This window comes from Copidosoma floridanum, unplaced genomic scaffold, assembly GCF_036245765.1.
Source record: "Copidosoma floridanum isolate Cflo_tuat_1 unplaced genomic scaffold, Cflo_Japanese_pri ptg000007l, whole genome shotgun sequence".
Taxonomy (NCBI): Eukaryota; Metazoa; Arthropoda; class Insecta; order Hymenoptera; family Encyrtidae; genus Copidosoma; species Copidosoma floridanum.
The window spans coordinates 5,163,605-5,186,519 of NW_028321884.1; the positions used below are offsets into that span (position 1 = coordinate 5,163,605).

The 22,915-nt window shown below is 44.3% G+C and overlaps 1 protein-coding gene across 1 annotated transcript in view; it reads right to left on the reverse strand.

Annotated features, from left to right (window-relative positions):
* Positions 1-22,915, reverse strand: part of cv-c (RhoGTPase activating protein) — a 269,141-nt gene that overhangs the window by 42,465 nt on the left and 203,761 nt on the right. The window contains exon 9 of the mRNA XM_089588870.1: positions 14,517-14,588. Coding sequence (XP_089444996.1) covers positions 14,517-14,588 — 72 coding nt within the window. The remainder of the gene's footprint in view (positions 1-14,516; positions 14,589-22,915) is intronic.

Consider the following 22,915-nt stretch of genomic DNA (forward strand, 5'->3'; position numbering starts at 1 on the left):
GATACAGAGAGGGGAAGAGGATGCTGGCTACATCTACTTCTCGGAACGTCTCCATCGAGCCGGTGATTTACCCCGGGCCCCGTGTATATGCGCGCACTGGAGCTGTACAATATACATATACACACCTCGGATGCTAGTCCCGATAAGGGAGTAGGAGGAGGATAAATCCGCGCGGCCTACCCCCCCCCCCACTCTCTCGTGTCTTAGTCTTATCGTCGCGTCGCGCGAGGAGAGACTAAATTATAACAATACCCGTAGCTATTATCTATATCCACCGGGGGCCCTGTGACCGAGTGCGTGTATGAGCGCGGACGCGTGATTTTACAATGCTCGAGAGCTTGAGATACGCCAGATAGCGAAACTGGATAAGCTTTATTTATAATCTCGTTGGCGTGGCGGTGATGTAGATGCCGGGGCACGGGGGATGATGAGCGCCGGCTTGTTCGTACATTGCGTATACGTATGGGGCCAAGGGTGGGTTTAAGAATGTTCTCAGGACACGTATAGGTACATGTTTTAACGTAGCGGTGCGAGGTATGCGCGTGGGGCTATTGTTACGTGCCTTTTATTGCTTGGGGTGAAATTGTTTCGAGCTGAGCGGTAGTTCGTAAGTGCTTGTATATGCGTAGCGCGTGTTTTCATTGTCGCGATATCAACAAGTTGTTCGATGGCTGTGCCTGGCTTTTTTTTTTCGAGATAAGCGATCTGATGGAATATTTCAGGACATGTAAGGTCCGACGATGTCACAGCAAAAATGGGTACAATTACCACTTCGAGGGTTTTTATTTACTTAATTGAGCATAAGGAATGATAAATCAAGTCCAGTGTCTTTTGAGAACCAAATAACGCTCCAGTGGACGATAAATCATCGAAAAAGTTGGCACTCCTCGGGCCCAGAGTCACCGGTACCGTCAAATGAGAGCTGCTTTCATGTAGCTTGGCGAGACTGAAAATACTTTCATCAGGGGAGAGAGGGAGGGTTGGATCGAGGTGGTATTATCGGGTTCACAACTTTTACGACCACCCCGCGCGAGATGCATGCAGAGCAGTCATAGGCCCTCCACAATTTTACACGAATCCATTCGGCCGGCGATTCGTTCGTAGAGTGAAAATCAATTACCAGCCCCCAAATTTCATTCGCTAGAAAAATATAAGCTTTCCCGAACATCTAACGCGAATCTTTCACTAGTGGACGCTTTATTGCAGCGCACATTTCTTAATCCCATATCATCCGTCCACCCGCTCCTTTTCTCTATCCTCGCCCATCTTCCTCCCATCAGCTTTTTGGCGAACCCCCAAAAGCAGCCGCAGATGTCAAAGACCTTTTTGGTTCCACAGTTTACGGCCACTGTGTAACGTGCACTTGGAGCCGATCCAATCTCTCATTTATATATATATATATATACGTACGCCCAGCAGCGCGCGCTTTCTCTCTCTTCCACGGAAAGAAGCAAGGGTAGGCTCTGCTTCCTCGAAATCGCGGCTAACCCCCTTTTTTTTCTCTCCCTCCCTACCGATCTCTTCAGAAAGTTCTCTTTTACGCGCCTGATGTATCACCAACAGGAGGGTGGGGGACCGATTTTCCCGCTATACGAAGAAATCGCCGATTATTTTCGAACACCCGCAATTTTAGAATTAGGGTCACCGCTCTTTTTTTCTTCTTCTTCTTTCCCTCGCCGTGTCGTGCTTGTCAAAGGGAAATTATCGCAGCGGACACGCGACGCGCGTTTATGCACACGAGGGAGCCGATCTCGATCTTCCGGGAATCCGAGGAGCCTAAATTCGAGGAGGTCAGATTTCGATAAGACTCCGTATACAAGTGCGGCATGTATAGCGGGCACGAAAGCGCAACGCGGTCAATTTATGCTAAGCGAATCCGAGGGGTTTTTCCGCCAAATGTAGGGTAGATCGGCATTAATATGACGTTTATTTTCAATCATTTGGACCATCAAGTGCATTATTCATTTTCGGAACCTTCGACAAACGACGCTCTATAACTTTGATTCGGTATTTGTCGAGCCTTTTCTTCAATCCCCTCGAAAACAGTGTTCCCTTATCCCAATGGGTTCGACAATGGCATTAACTTTCAAAATGTCCCTAGTTTTTTTACTTAGAGCGCCAAGACTCCAGTTGAAGGGGAGTTTTTTTTTGTCCTGAATGCTCCGAGTGTATGGATATTCACGTGATGCACAATAAGCTATTCCAACAAATGGTAAAAAGCGCACTGTAAGGAACTACTATACGAGCCTGCATTGTAGCGCGTGACGGGCAAAAAGGCCACGCTTACGAGTATTACCCGTGGACTCTTTGCTCATTATCGTCTCTTTAGCTCGTGCGCGCTCTAGCTTCGATCTGCATTAGCATGAAAAAGAGAGTCTGTATCCCCACAGCGCTAAGCAGGGATGCTCTCCCCGAGACAGCGTTCAAAAGCGATTTGTTACGCCGGACACACTCTGCACGGCAGCTCTCTCGTGCTTATACATATATATATGTACATGCATCTTCCAACGAGCCCGTGGATGCGGTTGCCGACCTTCCACGTGGGCGTGGACTGCCGAGTGTCTTTCTTTCTTTCTTTTCCTCTTTCCGTGGTGCCCAACAAGTGGCCATTGTCGCCGTGTCGTTGAAAATAGTGGCCTCTCGACTCGGACGCTCGGGAAGTATGTTTATTTTCACTTGCCCGGCTGTCGTTTGCTTTGGCGAGGGAGGCCACTTTTTTCCCCCCAAATGGAATTCAAGCGAAATTTTCTAGCCAAGAGAAAATGAGAGATTTACATTTTCAGGGTAAACAAGCGATAGGCGTTGAGTGAGATATGGAGGGAGGGGATTCTGGTCGGTTTTGACACGATACCTTGTAATCCCTAAAATTAATGTCGGATGGAGCGAGCAGTTGGGGTTTTTTGGCATGCGTTTTGTTTTTCTCGGCAAAAATTTTTTTTCAAGTGTCAAACAGTAGGGGGTATAGTTCCATCGATCATTCGGGCAGCGTTTTTCCACTAAAGACAGACAGTTTTATCATCTCTGCATCTCAATATTCAAGGTATAGACAGTACTTGTCTAACGGATGTGCCATTTTCGAGTGGCCAAATAATTGATCGTCAAAACCAAAAAGTTGCAAGACCATTTATATCCGATGCAATGGAAAAACAAGCGCGTGCAGCGATGCGGTAACTCCAGAAGCGAACTGCTGTTGGAATGGTCCAGAAATAGAGCCGATGAAAGCCGGCATTCATTGCCACAGTGCACGAACTTTTCCGAAAGAACGCCAACTATTTCTCCGTTGTTCGTCTCGAGCCGACTGAGAGCCAATGTTGTACACGGGTTTGGTTTAACTCCTCGAGGGATATACACCGCAGTCACCGGGAAAACCAGCGATTGCACGTATTATTAGCGTCCCGGTATTTTTCGTAGGATTCCAGTAATCGATGGGCCACTGGGGGTGTGTGTGTTGCCCGTTGCGCTATTTTCGTTGGATTACGCGATGAAAATCGACGAGCTTTTGGGGTATCGCGGGAACAATCAAACGATTTCATTTAGTTACTTTTCGGGTGAACTCGGGTCATATGAGTTCCCGTCGTATGTAAAAAAAAAAATCAACTCACGTTCACGGATCATGTAGCTGCATATTACATCGACGATTGTACGCAACTCACCTGAAACAGAAGAAAAAAGGGGGTATTGTTAAGTACATCTATACGTCTCGAATCGATGAAATGAGAAGTAATTTTTTTTTTTTTTTTTCAAAAGAAATGCGAACAAAACCATTTCCACGTAACCCTAAACCGAGTGGTAGTAACATTCGTCGTAAAATCACAACGCGCAAGTGTCCCTTTTCACTCGCTTACGTGTATAAACCAAAAGCTCATCGGAACACGTAATCCTCGAGTAATGTTGCCTATGTGGCGTGCACCGAAAATTAACGACATTACCGGCAGTACGACCAGACTCTGCTCTTAAATCTAATTTTGAAGACTCCCCCTCAAAGACTCGAGCGTGAAAAACGACCAGCCGGTAGCGCCAAACGAAGCGACGACCCGTAAATCCCGGCACAGCGCACGTGTGCTCCATTACACGAGGCAGTAGCTTTTTCACACGAGTCGACGGCGAGTCCTTGCAAAACACCAGATTCTTATACGCGACGACGAGAATAATACATATACTTATTGTCATGATCGGTTACGACACTCCTATTCGTAGCCAGCGGTGGATAATGCATCTCGATCGATCTCTCCCGATCGCCGGCGAAGCATAGCAAACACTCGCTCGACTCGCCGCATTCCTCTGCACACTCGGAATAATTCCTCGAGCGCGTGCACGCACGGAAGCTCGGCTCCGCGGAGCTTTTCCCTCCCAAAGAACATCGCGCCGAGTCTTGAGTGTATCTTTCGGAATTCCGTGGGCTGCGTGAACAATGCAGGGGAGGGGGGATACGGACTCCCGATGAACACACCTATACCAACGAAATTCCCGGGGCTAATGAGAGACATACACCTACAAACGCTGGATGTGCTTTCATTGATTTACGAGCTACGAAAAAAAAAAAGAAGAATTTTCCATATTGACAAACACTTTGACGCTGCTATAATACGGTAACTGGTGGGAAAAGCTTTACTTTTCGCTACAAGTATTTTACAACCACGATAAGCCTCGTCAAATTGAAATACGTGACACATAACGCGTCGAGCAATCAAAAGATAATAAGTAGCAAGAGGGGGAAGGGTGTATATAATATATACCACACGGGCAGTTTTCCAAACTGTGGGAAAACCTCGTTCCACATTCTAGATGGTACAGAGGAAAACCACCAGCCCCGGGCAGCTTGGATAATCTCGTTACAGTATAAAAGAAGAGAAGTTCGCGAGTATACATAGAAAGTCACGCCCATGTCGTTGCAAAAGCGCGTTGGATCATCGAGAGCGAATAAGCGCGTTAATCGGTATACACGGACCGTACAGTCGATCGCGCACACGCTCGACAGCCCTCGGCGGGTCGCCCAGGCGCCTATCGTTAGTATCATCCACCTCGGCAGGGGCCGAGGAATTATAACGCGTTAACAAGACCAGGCAGTGTCCTACCAGGCGTGTAACCCGTGATGCACGAAATTTCATAACATTTTGACAGGCTCGTCGGTGTGTAACGGCGCCGATTCGAGATGGATCGCCCTCGTGGTATCGCTTCCTCCTTGTACGATATGGCTCTCGTAAAAACAGAGCCATCGCGGGAACACCCGCGAGACGACCTGCAAGAAATAAGAGGAGCTGTACTGTGGGTACACGCTCCCATGGTATATAATATAATGTCCGAGTAAGCATCATCGTCGCGGTTAAAAGTGCCTCGAGCAGCCATGGGCACTCGGCTCCGTGCACTTGTCGCGGCTGCGTACGTCGCCAGCCGCTGCAGTTGACGACCGGCTACTCTTTTTTTTTTCCCCTTTTCTTTTCCTTTTTCTGTATAGGTACCTACGTATATGCGCGCGATACGAAGCAGACGCGCAAGCCAAGCGAACGAATTGCTCGCTCCTTTTCTTTTTATTCTCCCGGACGACACTTTATTGGCCGTTTTATTGCCCAGGGTGTGTGTGCAATGCCCTACGCTCCTTGGACGTAAAACTCGTCAGGCGTTTGAGTTCGAGCGTAAAAAAGGCCATCCGACGCGAGCTTCTCTCCCTGTCGGGGTGTACCTACTTGTTGTGAAATTAATTCATGCGCTTGTACAATGATCGATTATGCGTGCACCGTCCGTATATTTTATATACATATATACACAAGCGGGACGCGTGAACTTGATTAATAAGGGCCTCCTCCTCCGATGACTCGCTCGAGTTGGGCCGGCACGTTTATACATACGCTTTGGTGCTAGTGTATTATAAATATATGTATCCCTTCGCGAGAGTTGGTATACTTGTCCCTCGGATCGTTTTAATTATATGCACCGATGATACGGTTGCGTGACTTTTGGACCACGAGTATGGCCGATCAATCGATAACAGTTTAAAATAAAATGTAACTATGAACTCCATGAAAATATATTCAAACCGAGATAAAACCATCTGCACCGATCGATATTTTTATATGAGAATCATTGTAGGGTATAAAAACTTTTATGTGTAGTAGCATCACCGACCATTCCCACTTTGACGATCGGCACGTGCCTCTAAAGCAATTAAGCACCAGTTCTCGCGTCATCGTTCGATCTGGAATTAATATTGACAGAAGGTTATACATATGTTCGGAGAAAGCACCACTGCGACGATTTTCGGACGACGTTGGTCCAGACGTTTTACGTATAATATACACACATGTTCACATGTTGCACGTGGCCGGGCCGTATAATGGATTATTTCGGGGATCACGTAAGACTCGGGGTCACGTTCCTCGCGAAAGAGAAACTGATGTAACCGGATGACTCATCCGATACACGTATATTACTGCATGTGCGTGCTTTTGGGACTATAGTTTGCGTCTAGATGTTTGTCCATCCAAGGAATTAAGGAGAATCCATAAGGAATTACTTTGCGGGAGAGTAACGTGAGACGAGTTCCATCCTTTGGAGATTCAAAGGCAAATTTTCTATAAAAACACCTACGCGCATCGCGGACCATCATTTGCATATTTTAATCGAGTTTTCATAAAAACGAGGATCCATACCGTTCGCTCGCGTATCAAGCTAAAGGGGCTTAAAAATGTATATGCTCCCGAGGATTTGACGCGCGTGCGCATCCCCATACGCGCGATATATTGCCGCTCCGATCTTATCACGTTGCGGCTGTATCGAAGTAAGCCGACCGGCTCCAATCATAATTGAGAAAAGCTTTCGCGCGCGTGCATGAATGAACCTGGGGTGGTCTTATCTCTCTCGCAGCCTCGCCAAGGTTGGCGCTTGTGTGTGTATATATATATATATATATATATATATAAAAGTGTACGAACTTGATACGGGACACCTAATCGGCTTATACGAGGCGTACTCGTGAAAACGCGCCACGAGAAAAATGCCCGAGCAAAGTGGCTCGTTGCCGAGAGGAGAGGTAAAACGCGCTTTGATACGAAGTGAGTTTTATTGCGAGATCCTGTCGTGGGAACTTCTTTTTTTTTTTTTTTTTTCTCTTTTCAGCGACAAATTGAATTTTGATTTTCTTGGCGTGTATTATATACCGTAAGTGGCGTTTTACGGTTTTCAAAGCTCCAAGCTTTTATTCAAAAGGACGCCGGGGACACTTGATGCTTTTACCATAAAGCATCCTTTGTAAGGTATACCGTTCACATGGAAAAATCATATTCACAAGGTGACTAATGACGTGCCATCCGGTAATTCTCATTCAAGTATAGAGGGGACTCGTTGCTTGATTAACATTTCATCGACGGTGATTGATAGCAGATGGTCCATGTGAATGGTTGGTCTATACCTGTGATTTTTTTCTTGTTGGTTTTGTGTGGAAACAATTTTTTGGTGATTAGTTTCTAATGCTTGGAGACGAAAAACTGAGACTTTGGATGATTATTTTCCGTGTGATGGAAAACCCGTGAGTTTACGAGGGTTTTGTTGTAATCGCCTGTCACGACTAAAGGCTACATCGTCCAACACCAAGTTATTGTAACGTGTGTCCCCGAGTGATTTAGGAAGCCATTAATGTACACATGATTTTTAGCAAGAAATCCTTTCTCGGCGGCTTATCCGAGTAAACATGTAAATTAATTCAAATAAGATTTATAGCTGGCAATCAACATTGATAGAGTTGAGCGTAATCAGGTGAAAGTGTACGTGTTACTTTTTTCTTTCCTTCCTTCTTCTTTTGCTCCTCAAACGTATTCCGACCTAGATTTCAGCGATTATCGGAGCGTAATTTTTGTTTTTTGTAAATAGTATCAGAGCGACATGGTATTTGTTGTACTTTCGACAGAAAATTACTAAATGCCGTTATTATCGGAAGTTTGGTTTGAAAAAAATCATTCTCACCAAAAGAAATTTCACAGTAGGGACGCAGCCAGGACTGCAACAAACGAGAACTGTATCACCTTTGGGGACGACGGAAAATCGTGAATTAATGACAGTGAGCGCATCTGCCCCTTGTGATCTCCATCCTTTGGCTTTTTTTTCGTTATTGTTGTATAAATATACGATGATCATCCGCGGCGTACGCACGCGTTGGCCGTGACCGTGGCTCGGAAGTCGATCGGAAATAAAAGCGAGACTTTTAAAAATAATCAGCACCACTTTGCAGCCGCGAAAATTGATACCGGCCGCCCAAGGCCGTGGCTGGCCTTCACCCACTTCGATTGGTTGTTTATGCAAAAACGAGGGAATGAGGGGAATATCTTGGACTTGTATACAAGTACTCGTATGGACGTGGATGTCTTTGGAGGTATGTGTCTCTGAGTAAGGAGCGAAATAAAAAGAGTCTCAAGGTGCGGGATCTCTTTATTGCCGGTGCAAATATACGCGTGCCATTGCGTGCGATGGAAAAACACACACGTGTATGAGTGTTGGCAGTCTGACTGTTAATGTGCTCCTCTAATGAAAGCGTCACTGTCTACAACGATGGAAAATTTGCTGCACTAAATTGAAGGTTTCCGTAAAAGTCCCATCGTATCGTGTCCATCCGTGGTGGAAAGATGGTCTTGGAAAAAATGCATGTGCATGAATTCGATTGTCTATTTCTTCTATAGGTAAAGGTAAAAAAAGTTACATACACATTTATGAAGGACGATATTAAATATTGAAAGAAACAAGTCAAGATTCCTTTAGTTCATAATACATATATTATGATTAGTATATGCCTTTGTGTTTAAATAAGCAAAGGGACATGCATACAAACATTTGTAAAAAAAATCTCCTCGACGCAAAATCACGAAAGAGAACTCATTGCCATTCTAGACACCTCCAGAGGTTATCGAATTTACAGAGCTTTCAATTATTTATCAATAATTGAAATATAGAAAAAGAATTGTTTGAATATCAAAATTATTTACCGATTAACTCATTGGTATGAAAACAAAGCAGTAAACCACAAAGATACTTAAAAGCTCGGTAAAAAGCTCTGCAAGTAGGGAGAAAACATTTACGCGCTGTAACGTATACAATAAAATAAAATAAAATGAAAACTCTATCCCAAACACCGACCTAGCACGCACCAAGTATGTTTAATACAGCGTACATATCAAACAGCGAGAGAACAAAAATGGCTCTCGAAGGTACCGACCTACCCATACGTCCGTATAAAAAATTGGTTCTCCGAAGCCTATTGTCAACGCGATCAGCAGGAGACTAATTAAACGTCAACGCTGTTCCTTACATTCTCTCTTCTTCTCCACCAAAATTTACGTGTTTCCATCTGTGGTACAGCAGCAAAACATTTCGGACGTTTTGCGAGTATATTTAGAAGACAAACGACGAGTATGCGCCCCCTACCCTCCCGCGAGCATTTACCCTTCCAGGCTATCGTCGACTACGGTGACAATTTATTACGCGTGCCTGCACTCCGACACGTATAAGTGACGCACAATCGAAAGAACCTCGGGAAGCTGGTACCCACAAAATTTGATTTCAAGTAGGTATGCAACTCGAGAGAAGTACAAAAAAAAAGATGATATTGAAAACCAGAGTGGAGGTGCACTATTTTTATTTGTTACGCCCAATCCTTCAAACACAAAGCCACAGATACTTATTGGCAATAGAAAAGATGAAAAAAGTTATTCCCATTGTCACGGCCATGGCATGGAAACTCTTTGCTTTCGCACCGACGGCTTTTTTTTATTGAAATCTGATCTAGAAAAAGCTCCCATGGCTTCTGTTCGAGAGGGATTACCCGAGGAGGTGTAAATAAGGCGCACGCATGGGTCTCGAAACAAGCCTATAAACGAGCAATAAAAAAATCTACAGACGAAGCAAGTGGAATAGCTTGCAGGTTGGCACGTGCGAGAGAGACGGGGCGAGAACAAACAAACGAGAAGAAACAGAGGCCGCGAAATAGAAATTCGATGTAAAGGAGAGGAGGGAAAGGAGGAGAGGAGCCTTTTCTTGGGCCACACGTGTGGCTCTCTCGTGGTAATTTTGGAATAAATGCTCTCGCGCGCGTGTATATACAGCTACCGAGAGCTCCGATTTCCCTCTGTGGAGTACTACGATGGTCCCATACTGGACTTTACCTCCGACCGAAGAGTTTGGGGGGATAAATTTAGCCGCGGAGAAAAGCCCGGAATAGCTACAATCTCCCTTTGGCCAATTTTTTTTTTTTTTTTTTTTTTTTTTGTCAAGGACAGCCCCTTGTATTTTGAAGGCTCCATCTTTCCACTGGCAACAAACTTTTCCAATTGATTTCTCTTTCGTAGTAGTGGTTCCTAATAAGTCGGGGGAAAAAAATCGGTATCCAGCCCCCCCTGCGTTTCTACGTGGTAAGCCGAATTTTTCTTTTACGCAACAGACTCCATCGAACTCGAAGTTGTGTGATTTATGGATTTTTTTTTTCTCCGACTTCAAAGCCGATCTTGAAAGTGTTGAAAAGCCATAGTCTGACACGGGCGGGGAGGGGCGTTGATGGGAGTAAATATAGAAATCGTGTATCAATCGATGCTCGCAGCGTCGCTATTTTCGAGACGGAGGAAGTATATTTGTCGATGGGCGCGTATAAGGGGGTGGGGGTGTTTCGCGTGTGCGTTGTCTGGTTATAAATTTTTCGTCCGGGTAGCCTTTGCCTCGCGATACACGCGACTTGTACCGCACACGAAAACGTACAGGTATATTTTTAGGTCGGACCGCGTGTTTCCGCGGGATAAAAATTTATCGCCCTTGTAAATTCATTATGCGCGTGTACGAAACGCATCGGGCAAGGCAAATCACGTCAAAACAAGGAAGTCGCTGTTTTCTAGGGCGCTCGAATTGTATATATATATTGTGCAACGCGCCAGAGAAAAGGCCTTACACGTTTTCTTTTTTTTTTTTGTTCTTTGTTTTTTGGCTTGATTCCAGTACATTACACGATGTTCAAGCAAAGACTTTCCGGAATGATGCTCAATCAATTAATACCTCGAGTACAGAAACGATTAGATTACCGAGTACACGGATGCGATGTTATTTTGAAGATTCCCAAGTGTAATTTTGGATAACTCACCGGAAATGAAGAAATCAAGTAGTCCTTAAATATCGTTGTATCTTGCAGCTCCATACGAACCGACTCTTCATCGTGGCGAGACTCAAGACTCATTTGACGACAAATCGAAGCAAAAAAAAAAAAAAAAAAAAAAAAAAAAATCATATAAAATAAACAAGATGACATTCATACTGGCAATCGACCGCATTGGTTACGGCATCGCAAGCATATCAAGCGCGTCTTCGCGTATAAGTACAACGCGCGTTCCCCGTGACATAACGTCGTATAAATATGAGCACTACGCTGTATAACGTATTATGGTGACAGAGGGACCAACAGCAAAGTAAAAAGCATTGCTCTTTATATGTATCTGTACATATATATATATATATATATATATATATATATATATATAATGTATTTGTGCCCTCTATGGCAGTGACGGGCGAAAAAAAGTATAGCCGCTCGAGAGCTTCTCATGCATCCGTGACTCCGGAGCCCGTCACGATGACTGTAGCCGTAAGTATATACACGTATAGCTCGTATTTATGTTTAGTCACTCTTGGTCTTGTCAAACTGCGCCACGTGTGTGTTGCCGGTAGAGCTCCGGGGTAATGGAAACCCCTGTCAGTGACAAGGAACGGGTATATACACCTATACCTACCGCTTTGTACGGTTTAATATCCTTTCGATTGGCTGGCTTTCCGTTGCTGCTGATGCTGCGACGACGCGGGGCTTATGTATCGATACGTAACCTACTGATGACTTATGCGTGCAGTCCCGTATGTACACCGATCCATTCGCACAATCGGCAATCATACTTGTTTGCTATATCCGTGACTTTGCCATGGAATCGCTGACGCAGCAAAAGTTTTTTTTTTCGTTTTTTCATAAAACCTTTTTTTGTACTTGAAAATTTCGTCGTCTTGTGTAGCTCGATCCGTAGCTGTGTACGGGTCTGGACGATGAGGTTCGAGACACACAGAGTATGCATACTGTTCAACCAGAAAATATGTAACATGGTATGACCATCTTAAATGACCATGATGGAATTGACAATACATGAGTACTTCTCGAAAGTGTCTATCCTTTTTTTTAACACCTCTGTATCGTTGTTTTTTTTTTTTTTTTTCAGTGACGTCGTATTTTGTCGGGCAAACAACATGATAAAAATCAATAAGTACGATTGAAAAAGGAGTGCTGAATGAGCTGCAGCAAGGCGAGACCTTTTGTTCCCAGCTCGGATTCAATCGAGCCTACGTTGGTATTGCTACGGCAACTCGAGTGATTCGATTATTTTTGTTTCCCATAGTTAATACGATCCGCTTCTCGTTCGCTGTCCAAACAATGGTGCAAAAATTGCTGCCGTACCAAACAAAAAGGAGAATGGAAGAAAAGAGCGACGAAAACCAATTTTGTCCCTACCCAATCTTTGCACGATCATTAACGTCGGCCAACTAAACAAGTAGAGCTTCCAATTATAAGAGAGGCTCGAGGTTACCCCGTCGGTAGAAATCTTATCGGATTAACATGCCCCGGTCAATGGATTTGCAATCCCATGGAGTAAAAAAAGAAGAAGAAAAAAAGGCTGCGGATCAAACAACAACGAAACCACGACAGCCCCAGACGTTGTACACGTTTCACAATTTTAACAGCAACGTTTATTATGCCACTGCCGCTTGCATTGTTCGCGAGGATAAGTAAAGAGGATGGATGTAAAAAAAGACGCGGGCTATCTCTCTCCCTCTATTAATAGACCATTGTATTATCCGCAGAAAATCATTTTACGATCATACACATCGTGTTTTCTCCGATTCTCTTACGTAACGCGTTCTCTTCGTGGCACGTAGGTAGGGGTACACGCGTGTGGTTACGTGTATGTGGAGCGCATAAAGAGATGGCCAGGGGGGACGTTTTTTACTCGAGTCTCTTTCGACCGCGCGAGACAATGGCCCCCGCTATTTCGTGTAGCTGCCTGCGTGCCAAAAATTATTCGGCAAACCACTGCAACTCGTACGCTTTTTACTCTTGTTTTTCGATAATTTTCAGTCCCCCGAAGAGAGACACCGTTTATCGGACATAAAAAAAATGCATTACCGATTTCTCGTATAAACAGGGCGCGATCTACATTTCAGCGGAACAAAAAAACACTGTCGAGTAAACACTGTGCACAAGCGAATGCCTGTTGATGCTGACGTAAAGAGCTATATGGGCGAATTCTCTTCGGCGCAGTAGTGGCGATCATTGCCCGCAGACTTCGTCAAAGGGTCCAAAAAGCCGGAGCTGCGGCTACACACTAAGGGCCTTTGTTGTCTCGCAATCAAGAGACATCTGTTGCTCTCGAATACACAACAGCTCAAACCATAAGCGGCCGATTGAACGAGTTTCTTTTCTTTTTTTTTTTGCACTCTCTCGCTCCCAGAAACATGCTCATTGTTGGCTTTGGCCAAGCGAATACACGTGAAACTATAATTTCCATGTTTGTTTTCTTGATTTTAGGTTGAAATTTTTGTCATCGAGCACCGACCACAGAAGCTGAAAACATTTCTCTTCACTCCAAAGATTCATTTCATTATACTAAATAATTGTAAAATTGTTTGGTCCACCATTCGTCTGCCTAAATAGATGTATAACAGTAGAGTGGCCGATAATCAAAGTACAATTACTGTAGTTTGAGGCTTACACCTCCACCCCATGTCAATTGTTCATGCGAAGTTGGGGGTTTTGGATGCCCGTAAACAATGACACGTACAAGTAAGTATTGAGGATAAATTATAAACATCATTCTTTATTTTCTTTTGACCTCATCTTTTCGTCACAACAGAGAACCTAACGTTTCAAGCGACCGAAAAGAATCCTATTAAATTTCTTCAGCATCCTCTCTAAAGATTTTGATCTCTCTCAAAAAAAGGCACTTATCTTGATAAATGAATGTTGGGCGTGTGTTTCGAGTTGGGAATTTTTTTTTTTTTTCCATGTTCATAACAGAACCATAAATTTCGCTTAATGCCATTGTAAAAGAATCATCGTTAGGCTTCCGACCTCCTAAGCGAAACGGCCATACTGCAATAATGCAGGATCATTCGAAAATTTAAATGGCACCTCGAGCGAAGAGTAAAAAGTTATGTTGGTGACACTAAAAACTTTCCAGGCCGCTTCAAATAGTCCATTCGAGTATCTAAATGGGATCGCTCGAAGCATTCGCGGAACCGACGCGATATTACCTCGACTCCATACCACCTCCGTATAAGAGAGCCGCATCTGCTCTTTGCAACGAAAAAAGAAAGTGAACCGAAAAAAAAGAGCACACGTACCCGCGCAGCACGAAAAACGGTAATTTTAGTTAATTAGCAATTAATTACTCGTCGTCGCACCGAGATAAGAGAGCGGGAGAGCAAAGTATACAGGTAAGTATATGAGTTTCACTCACCTTCGTACATCTGGGCGTACTGGGGGAAGCCGGCGGCCCGCAGCCACTTGCATGCCTCCTGAGCTTCGATTTCTGGAAAAAAGAAGAAAAAAAAAGGCAAGTTAAGACCACCGCCATCAGGGACCCGACTTTGGAGATTAATGGCCTTGCGCGTCGTATTCCCGCGCGAGGTTTAAGGCGGGAGACACACACGTGGGGGAAAAAAAAAAGTTGTGCGCTCTCAAAGAGCGTGGAAGGACACAACTGTAAATACCATGATGCGGGGGTCTACGAGCAAGTGTCGTGCACCCAGAGTCAATATTTTTCCTCTGTATGGGCTCGTGAAACGAATACCCCTGATGATGGGCTTGGGAAATTTTTCAGGGGACATTTTCCGCGTACAAAACATCCTTCTCGACGCGCACTATAATGCGTGTTGCTTTTCTCCTGTCGTAAGTATTTGCCTTAGCGAAAGTTTTTCCGACGTCGTGTCGTTGTCTCCCCTCATTGTTTGCACAGTTATCTTTGCTAATTATCCTCGTATATCATTAGCGTCGCGGATATTCCTCGACGAATGTATAATTTTCACTTGTCCGATGGATGCGTTGAAAATTCATCGGCGCGGCTAATTGATTATTCATCATTGTCGCGAGCCTTGCATCAAAATTAATTGCCGTATTTATTTAACGAAAAGCCGGCTTATTTGTCAGAGCTGCGTTTAATTTTACGTACAGCCGGGGCTTTCTAATCGCGTACAGGTGTGGGATAAAACACAAAGATTTATTTCAGCCCATCGAGAGGTGGTGGTATTTTTTACATATGGTTTTTGTATATGGATGGAAAAAATCGCAGAGATCCACAGTGGCGTTGCTCACGAGTATATAGTATTCAAATGTGTGTATGCACTCGAAAGCCGAAAATTTTTCGAGAAAGCCAGTCATGTACACAGCTCCTTCGTGGGAGTATAATAAACAGGGAATGAAAAATGACGACAGCAATGCGCTCCCTTTAATGATGATCGATCGACTTTCGGCTCGTCCCCGATCGATTTCTCGGTGCGTTAATCGTCCCTCCACCGAGCCTTTACGGTAAATTTGGTTTGATGCATCGCGGCCCCCCCCCCCCATCACCCACTTCTTTAAAGCCACACGTAACACACGTTCTCACCCTCGCGATCGACTTAACTCCGGTGCACTTGAAAAAAAAAAAAAAAAAAAAAAAAAAAAAAGTGATACTTTTGACGTATGGAAACAAACTCTATACCTTTCGCCGACGATAATTGCATTTCCCACGTATTTTCGAAATTCCCATTGGAAATGTATCCAGGGCCCATCAGACCGTATTAGCAGCAAATGACCGGAGCCCATTGTACACGTGCAATATTCACACACTTGCCGCGCACGTGATAACTCAACGAGGCGCGCTCGGAGGGGCCCTCGACAGCGATAATCAGGGTCTTTCTCTCGAGAAAATCGCCTTGGCGTATAGTCCCGTAACCGGCAATTTCGCACGCGTTACCCAACGAAAGCCCACGAAACATCATGCAAAAAAGAAAGAGGCACCGAAGCTCATCCCGTCGCGCCTCGACGCGTGTGTCTCTATTACGGAAACAATTACAATGTACAATGCACCGCTGGAAAATCGTCCCTTTTTTTCTCCCAAGCGCGTTTCGCGCCGAAACTTTCCTCGGACAATTGGCATGAGAATGGACCGCATTGTTCGCGCTCGTGTTGCCTCTCGAAACGATACACGAGCATATCAAGTGTATACGCCCGTCCGCGAGTTGTTTCCCCCCCTCGAGCGACCATCGTGCCTAGAATTCAATCTCGGTGCTTTGCGGGAGAAACACGAAAACACCCCCCGGGGGTGGGAAGCAGCACTCCCTTGGAAAGTAAAATATTTTCCTTAATAAAGTAAAGTAGTTACTCGATGGGCTGCGCGTAAATCTCCCAGCAGTGCTAAGTAATTTCTCGGTTACTCATCTGCTCGTACGCGTGCACCTGTTTATCTCTATATACCTTCTTAGCGGGGCTGCGGTGTACATAGGAGTGAAAATCAAGTGGTGAGGGGCATGGGGGACTTTTGTGTATCTTTTACGTATTGGTTGGTTTGTTTGTTGCTTAGATTGAATTTTCCGAGCCTTGATTGTTAGTTTTTTTTTTTTTTTTTTTTTTTTTCAAGCGAATAAGAAATCCCTCGTCTGGCGCCTTATCGCGGCGCTCTCGCGTCGTCATTAATAATTCAAAGATCACTTCATTTATAATTATTGGCAAAGTTAAAAACAACTTTCGAGCCGGATGATTATCCTGACGTTTAGTCTTCCTCCTTTTGTCGGGGGAGAAACGGAGAGAGACGGACCCGCGCCGTTTTATTTCAACTCGCGCGTGCAAGTGCGAGCGCATGTGAAAAATAATAATAACCGAGCGACTCGTGTACTTTTTACTGTCCGCGGGTGAAATCTCTCGCTTGGGAACGTGGATGCGTTTTTTTCCCTTCGAGAGGCGTGTCGGCGTTGACTGAGACTTCTGGTGTTATTGATGGATTAACTGCGCGCTCGGGAGAAATTAAGACCGCGCGTGTCTTATTGACGGGGCTCGGGAGCTTCACGTGCGGTAGATTCGTTATTCGAGTTATTCTTTTAACTTGTTCATACACTTATTTACGTATTTCTTTCCATCCGAACGAATTGTAAAGCAACAAATTTTTTTTTCTTATTATATAATGATTGGTCCCATGTAACAAATGTTGCTAACAATGTTCGATCTTGTGCTTGGTGTTGGAGACGCAAGTTGTACCACTGGTGTGAATGGACCGAGAATAACGTATGCTGAACTTACATAAATTAATTTTAAAAAGCTATGCTTCGAGGAGCATCTTAAATTTTTATTAAACAGCACATAATCGCACGTATTCTTGTGATCCATAAGGACCATTATTATACCCATCACATGAGAATCATGGAAATGGTTCAGCTGGTAGAGCAGAAAGTCGATACTCCTGCAGTTCGAGAAACAGACTTTTACAGCCACAAGCGATACGTTGAAGGAATCTAATGCTCTTGTTCTCAGACCACTCAAAAGTTACAGTAATATTTATTGGGCTGCATTGATAGACGTGGTATCCATTTTTTTGTGTTCAAACTATCAAATTAATGGAGATACTACTACTATCAAGCATTTTACAAAAAAAAAAAAAAAAAAAAAAATCGGTTACATGTATATATGCGTGATAAAATTAATGGCAACGTGCCAAACATCCAAGAGCGCGTAATCCACTTGTGCGGGCCCTTCATCACTGCATCCATCCAATAGCACTCAATAGGCAACCCGCGCGAAATTCATTAAAAGCCCCTCCAAGGCTCGGTTGTAATTATTGTCGCGTCGAATAAGTACGCAGTAAACAGCCGATCTCTCACTCGCGCGAGCGAATAGACACGTCAGAGAGCCATAGGTACACCAACCCCCGCGACGGGGGGGCACGGTTGTCGTTGGCTGCAGCGTAGTTTGTTCAAGTAACGCCAAGTCATTTCCCATGTAGGTTATACACAGGCACGTGGGTATAACGTACAACCCGCAGAAGGTGGGGAAAAAGCGTCGCCACCGAGTCGCTGGTGCAGCTGCTACACAGAGAAAGTTTTTAATTTATGATTCGTCGCGGCATATGGAGGAAGAGTATAGGTGGCGGAGGTGAAAATTTTTGCAATCATTTTTTTTCTTCCCCACCCCCGTTTTTCGCTCGTCGGGCTTTATGGCGTCCTAAATTAAGCGGACTCTATACCGGACCGGCACTGGCTGGTCGTGATTTACGTAACGAGCCTACGGAAAATATTGCCGAAATTAAAATTGTCACCGTGCATGCCTATATATATTATTTGCACGTAGATAAAATAGAATCGGATATTGTTGAATGTTGGTCCGTGTATTTTGTTTGTTTTTTTCTTCATCATAGTGCTGGTTCGTCATTCGTCATATTTTACCGGTGGACGTAACGTACACCTTACGTAAGGCATTGCATAATTTTTAATTGGCGACGAATCAACGCGAAACCCGCGAACGATATATAATAGAGAGACGAACACACATATACGTGTACAATAAAAATAACTCGGAGACGGGAAGTCTGGTGCAGGTTGCGGTGCATACGACCCCAGCGAGCGTATATACATCCAAAAATATACTCCCATTCGCACTTTTAAGAGGTACGTATGTATAGTTGTGACAGGCCACCGAGCACGTGTTCACCCACATCCGCGATACCAACCAAACGCGGACCCGGCTCGCAAATAACGACAATAATAATGATACGCGCGAGAGCACCTCCCCTGCTGGGATTATGCCGCGACTAGGTGTATAACACGTGGCACGTTTTGCATAACGTTTCGCCGCACGTCTTCATCTCTGGCTCGCGGAAATAACTTATATATATATACATACATTAGGCATACATCGGGGTACTTATGACTCGGGGGTCCGAGCATGTTTATCTCGGGGGGGCTCTCGTAAATCCATTCGAGGCTGGGAAAACTCGCGGGGTGGCCGGTACGAGCCACTGGGAGGTCATTGTGAAGATGTCATTTCTAGGCGTCCCGTCTCGCGCGAGGGTTACAGGCGCCCCGTGGGGGGTAGTCGATTCAATCGCCTCGACATCCATGATGCTCTTGTATTTTTTACAGCCTCCATTCATTTTATCCATATATCGATGTGCATGGTGGTTCATGTGAAGATTATTGAGGTAAACCAGCTGGATTAGGGACGCAATCGCGCGTTCAGTCGGAGCAACGTGACAAATGGTGAAAGACGAGCGATAAAATCTACTCTGACTTTCAAATCGCGAGTGGATGGAAAGGGCGCGGGTGAGAAAATTGAATGTTGTCTGCGTGATCCACCCAAGACTCGATGCGATGCGAAAGCACCTATATTCATACAGGTGGTGATTTACGATTTCGATCAAACTACCGACGAGGCCCCGCCAAAAAAACCATCCGAGCGCAAAACTTTCGAACCGAGGTGTAGGTTGCCGAACTCTTTCGGGGGTCTCGAAATGTAAATTTGGAAACGAACGCCCGCTCGCTTACGTAAAGATATACCGCGTGTGTCGTCACACAAAGGTACATGCCCGTACAAGAGAAACGCTCGAATTTCCGTCAAATTTAAATTTCCAATTTTGCGAACAATGCCTCGTTTGAATCAATTTGATGGAACAGCATAGATCGTATAAATAATCATCCCACGGGGGGTGCTTGAGATACTTACTTTTCGACAACAAGTTGCCGTAGCAGCTGTTAAATCGTTTTATGATTTACCTCGCGTGTTTCGTATTTTCTTTTTTACAAAAAGTACTTTTTTCGATTTTACGTAACATATATCATCTGCATTTACGTCGCATATACACATATATGTGTACGAAAAATTCCTCAGTAGAAAGTATACCACGAGGCTTCATCAATTACACTTTTTTCTAAGAACTAGGGTGGAATTTCCCATCTCCTCGAAAAGATGAATTGTACTTTATTCTGCTTCGTGTACCCCAGCACCGAGTGGGTGTACCTCTTATACGTGTATACACTTGGTTTCGCAAGACAACACACCCCACAGATTTGCGTAATCCCTCGTAAGTATAAAAAGCTCCGCGCACCCGCTCGCGAGATTATTAACCCTTCGTATGAGATCCCGCGTGCCATAATTCGATCATAGACGGCTAGATTTTCGAGCGCGCCCTGGACGTGAGAAGCAATGGTGCTGCTTCCGAAACGGCATTGATAATCACGTGCACGAGGGGTGGCGTTTTGCAACGCGGAGAACGAGCTTCCACGACTCTTCCGCCCACAATGAAAGATCGACGAGTTTCATCCCCTCACGAGGTGCAAAGTGTATCGCTCCTCTGTCGAGCTGCACTTTCCTTGTGTATTCCTTTCCAGGTGGGCTTTTACGTCACACACACGCGACCAATTGAATCGGTCGCTTTTGTCATACCAGTACATACATATACATACACAAGAGCGCACGTTCGAAATCTACATTGTGCGCTCCCGGGGCATAAATCGCGTTACGGCCGAGCTTGTAACGTTCGAATTATCCGGGACTGCTGCTGTGCTTATAAACCGCGGGTGTATGTACATATATATGTACGAACGAGCGCGGGTGTTTGGGATTTATTGCGCGTTACTTTCTAACGACGACAATTGTGATTCCCGGCGATTATGACTGAAAAGAATTTTAATTTGTTTTCGTGTTTAAAGGGTATGAGAGGGAGGGGGGGAGGGTTACCTCGCACTCCGTTCTTTGTTGTATCACAACGATTTTCCAGCCAAAGCCGTGTCGTAGATGTCGGGAGTTTAATGGGGTGTAGGTATACCTCGGGAGAGTAGGTACACATATGAGAGTTTGAGAAAACGCAGTTGCTCGCGTCTATAATGTAAATTGTTTCCTACCTCTCCTTGTAGATTTATTTATTTATTTTATTTTTTTTTTTCTTTACGGAGCATAACTATATGAGCAATCCCCGTGGTAGCACCGTGCGGCGCGTGGAAAACATTGTTTTTCTTTTTCATGAGACTCCTGCCCGTTTGTGCCTTGTGTTCGCGAACAATGGTGTGGGAGTCGCTGCTCGAAACGATCATCCGATTGTCAAAAAATGTACGAAATGGCCATTGTGAGGATAGATCGCTGCCGAAATATATAATGGCCCTTTGACTCTTGTACCTTTCAACTAACAAACCGTGAAGGTATTTGTTTTGCAAACAATACGAAGAAAATGGATGATCATTAGCATCAGCCTCGCGATTTTAAAATTAGCCCTGAGGTGAGACGCCAAATAGCCAAACGGCGATAATTTGAAACAAATATTTTCAGAGTCTCGTTTCAAAGCACGGCTGGTGTATATATTTGCTCCGTCGAAAGCACGAGAACCATAGAAATATTTTTGACAAAAATGAGACTTGGGAAAACAAAGTCTCGGTTAAAGAGACCCTGACCTACTTTTTTTTTTCCTCGTGAAATGTAACCAACTTCCACGTTTACTGTGTTTACGAGGTTTGTTTCCGAAACACCAAAGGCCATTAGTTTATTTTTAATTCGACTGTCTTTTACGCGAAGGAAAAAAATTTTTTTTTTCTTTTTTGTAAACGCGATAAAAACTTGAAGCTAGTAAACAAGTTGAAAGTTATTCATGAGGGGACATAACGAGGTCTCGCTAAAAAACCAATAGAGCCCTTTTTCATCGTTTATAATCATAAACCTTGATTCTGCAATACAATGAAATTGCCATCGATCGGCATACTTGCAAGTTTCCAACAGGTAAGTATTGGCAGAGAAAAGAGGAGGGACGGCGTAATTGGGTTTTTTAGATGATTTGCAAAATTTCTTCGTCAACTTTACGGGAACACCTGCTGCGTCGATTCGAGCGTGAATTTTCGAAAGTTTGTGGATTTCGTTACCATTTAGTCGTGCAAAATTATCGCGCGTTATAAATTATTAATACAACAGTTTACGACTCGTCAGCTCTGATAAATCGACGTCGTGAAGCGTCAATCTCAAAGTTACGGTTTTCGATGTTACGGCAAATTTAATGCGCTGACACGGATTAGCCGCTCGACACTTACCGATGCAAACCGGTTTTATTGTTTTTAATAATATGGGACACACAACGGCGCTCGAGCTGCTATTTAATTTCATTTTTTTCATCCTCAACGCAAACTTTCTATTTTATTCTCCAAAACGAGTGTGTATAATCTCTAGCAATTTTTTTTTTTTCGTTGAAATAAAACTCCATACTCGCGGTTTAATTAATAATATACTCAGAGTTAATCTCTTCATTAAAGCCCATCGCGACCAGTCGTCTTCCTTACAAATCCGCTGGTGAGAAGATTATTTGAAAAATGTTTTAGTACCGTTAAATGTTGACGATAGAAAATTTCCCGCGCCTTCAAGCGTGAAATCCTGTAATGTATTCATTGCAACGTGTATTATATACGGGGATACCCACGACTGGCAATAATCTTTTATCTAAAAAGATACATGGGAGCGCAATGTGTACTGCAGTTTATTACCGGAGACAATGCGAGGAGAAAAAGAAAGGAGATGAAAATCAAAGCGACGCCGTCATTTTGAATCAAACGAGACGGAGAAAGCAGTATATAGGATATACATGGTAGCTGGGGTTGAAAAAAAAAAAAAAAAAAGAAAAAAAAAGTTAATACTTCGGAGAAGAGCATTAGTCGGAGCAGCGTCGGGAATGATAAGTTTGCGCGCAGCATCCGCCCCAACCCGATGCAAATAAAGTTTCGCGCTTAAGTGCCTCAAATTACGTATATAGACGCGCGCTGCGACGAAAGAGCTCTTGCATACAATGGTAGATTTACATGGTACGTATAAGTATATACGCGCGCGACACGCGACAAACCTGCCTGGCTTTTGGCGCTC